The sequence below is a fragment of the Carya illinoinensis genome, chromosome 11, assembly GCF_018687715.1.
Source record: "Carya illinoinensis cultivar Pawnee chromosome 11, C.illinoinensisPawnee_v1, whole genome shotgun sequence".
NCBI classification, from domain to species: domain Eukaryota; kingdom Viridiplantae; phylum Streptophyta; class Magnoliopsida; order Fagales; family Juglandaceae; genus Carya; species Carya illinoinensis.
Window position 1 is genome coordinate 42,154,864 of NC_056762.1, and position 1,933 is coordinate 42,156,796.

Here is a 1,933-nt window from a genome sequence, read left to right on the forward strand (position 1 = left end):
AGGACCAAAAGGTTCTATATGCTGGATACCTATTCCAAGGAGAAGCTGGAATATGGTGGGATACACGTAGGCAACTTCTAGTTAGGGAACTAGGTAGTATGGCTGCATTGTCTTGGGAGAGGTTCAAGGAAGAGTTTGACAACATATTCTTCCCAGACTCTGTCAAACAATTGAAAGCCTTGGAATTTGCGTCCTTAACACAAGGTAGTTTGACTGTAGAGCAGTATGCCGCTAAATTCATGGCATTGGGAAGGTTTGCACCACACTTGATTTCAACTCAAAAGATGCAGGCACAAAAGTTTCAAGTAGGACTTCTGCCTAGAATCCGAAGTCAAGTAGCTTGCCTTAGAATAGAGAATTACCAAGAGTTGGTAAATGTAGCGACAATAGCAGAGGCTGAGCAGAAGGAATTGGCGATCCAGAACATGACCGATCGAAAGAGGGCCATGCCATTTACTACAAGCAGTAGTGCTGAGAAAAAGAGGCCTTTTTCTAGTCCGGAGAAAGGCAAGGGAATAATGATTGGAGGACAGAAGCCGTCCTTTTATTCACCATGCCCTAAGTGTGGTAAGCTTCATTCTGGAGAATGTTACAAGGGATATGGAGTCTGTTACCGATGTGGAAAATCAGGACATATGATTAGAGATTGTCCTAACGCCAAACAAGGTAGTGGAGCTGGTGATCGCAAGCCAAGGCCCCACATCCCGGCACGAGTGTATGCAGTAACACCCGGTAATTTTGATGTTGACGCACCTGAAACTGATGAAGCTGGCGTCATGACTGGTATTTTTTTTATTTTAAATTTTTTTCTTTCCTTTTAGTATTTATGATGTTGCAGGTATTATGAATGTGTTAGAATTAGTATTAATATTGGTGTATATATTTTTTTAGGAAGGGTTAATTTGTTTAGGTTCTCGGCTTATGCACTATTCGATTCAGGTGCGTTGCAGTCCTTTGTGTCTGCAGCGTTTGCACGAATTTGTAGTTTGCAGACTGAACTATTACCACAACGGGTTGTAGTATTAATTCCCGATGGGAATACAGTATCTTGTACCCGTTTAGTTAATGATTGTCCGTTAGAGCTAGAAGGAAGGACACTGAAGGCTAACTTGTTAGTATTCGGTCAGATGGAATTCGACCTGATTTTGGGGATGGACTGGCTTTTCAAGCACTACGCTAGGATAGACTGTCGGAAATGAGAGGTTGTGTTTGAACCTCCAACTGAAGACAGGATGAGTTACGCAGGAACATCAGTTAAGGCCACCCCACCTTTGATCTCGGCGTTGCAAGCTAGGAAGTGTATCGATGATGGAGCCTCAGCGTTTCTATTGATAACTGTAGAGGAGACAACCAAAACTATAGGAATCCAAGGGATACCTGTGGTTGAAGACTTTCCTGAAGTTTTCGTTGATGAGTTACCTGGTTTACCACCAGATAGAGAAGTAGAATTCCAAATAGAGTTGGAGCCGGCAACAACTCCGACTCACAAGGCGCCATATCGTATGGCCCCTACCGAGTTGAAGGAGCTCAAGCTACAATTGGAAGAACTTTTGGAGAAGGGTTTTATCCGCCCTAGTTCTTCGCCGTGGGGAGCACCTGTGTTATTTGTGAAGAAAAAAGATGGATCTATGAGGATGTGTATAGACTATAGAGAGTTGAATAAGGTGACGATTAAGAATAGATACCCATTACCCAGAATCGATGATTTGTTGGATCAATTGCAAGGAGCAGCAGTGTTTTCAAAGATTGACCTGAGATCCGGGTATCATTAGCTAAAAGTCAAGGATCAAGATGTGCTGAAAACTGCCTTTAGGACAAGGTATGGCCACTTCGAGTTTTTAGTGATGCCTTTTGGGTTAACCAATGCTCCAGTCGCATTCATGGACATGATGAACAAAATATTCAGACCTTATTTGGATAATTTTGTTGTCGT

The 1,933-nt window shown here is 42.6% G+C and overlaps 1 protein-coding gene across 1 annotated transcript; it reads left to right on the plus strand.

The window, feature by feature from the left end:
- Nucleotides 1-425: 425 nt before the first annotated feature.
- LOC122282512 lies at nt 426-1,199 on the plus strand. Its single transcript, XM_043094456.1, has 2 exons — nt 426-783; nt 1,021-1,199. The coding sequence occupies exons 1-2, from the start codon at nt 426-428 to the stop codon at nt 1,197-1,199; spliced, it is 537 nt and encodes a 178-aa protein (XP_042950390.1).
- The last annotated feature ends 734 nt before the right edge of the window (nt 1,200-1,933 follow it).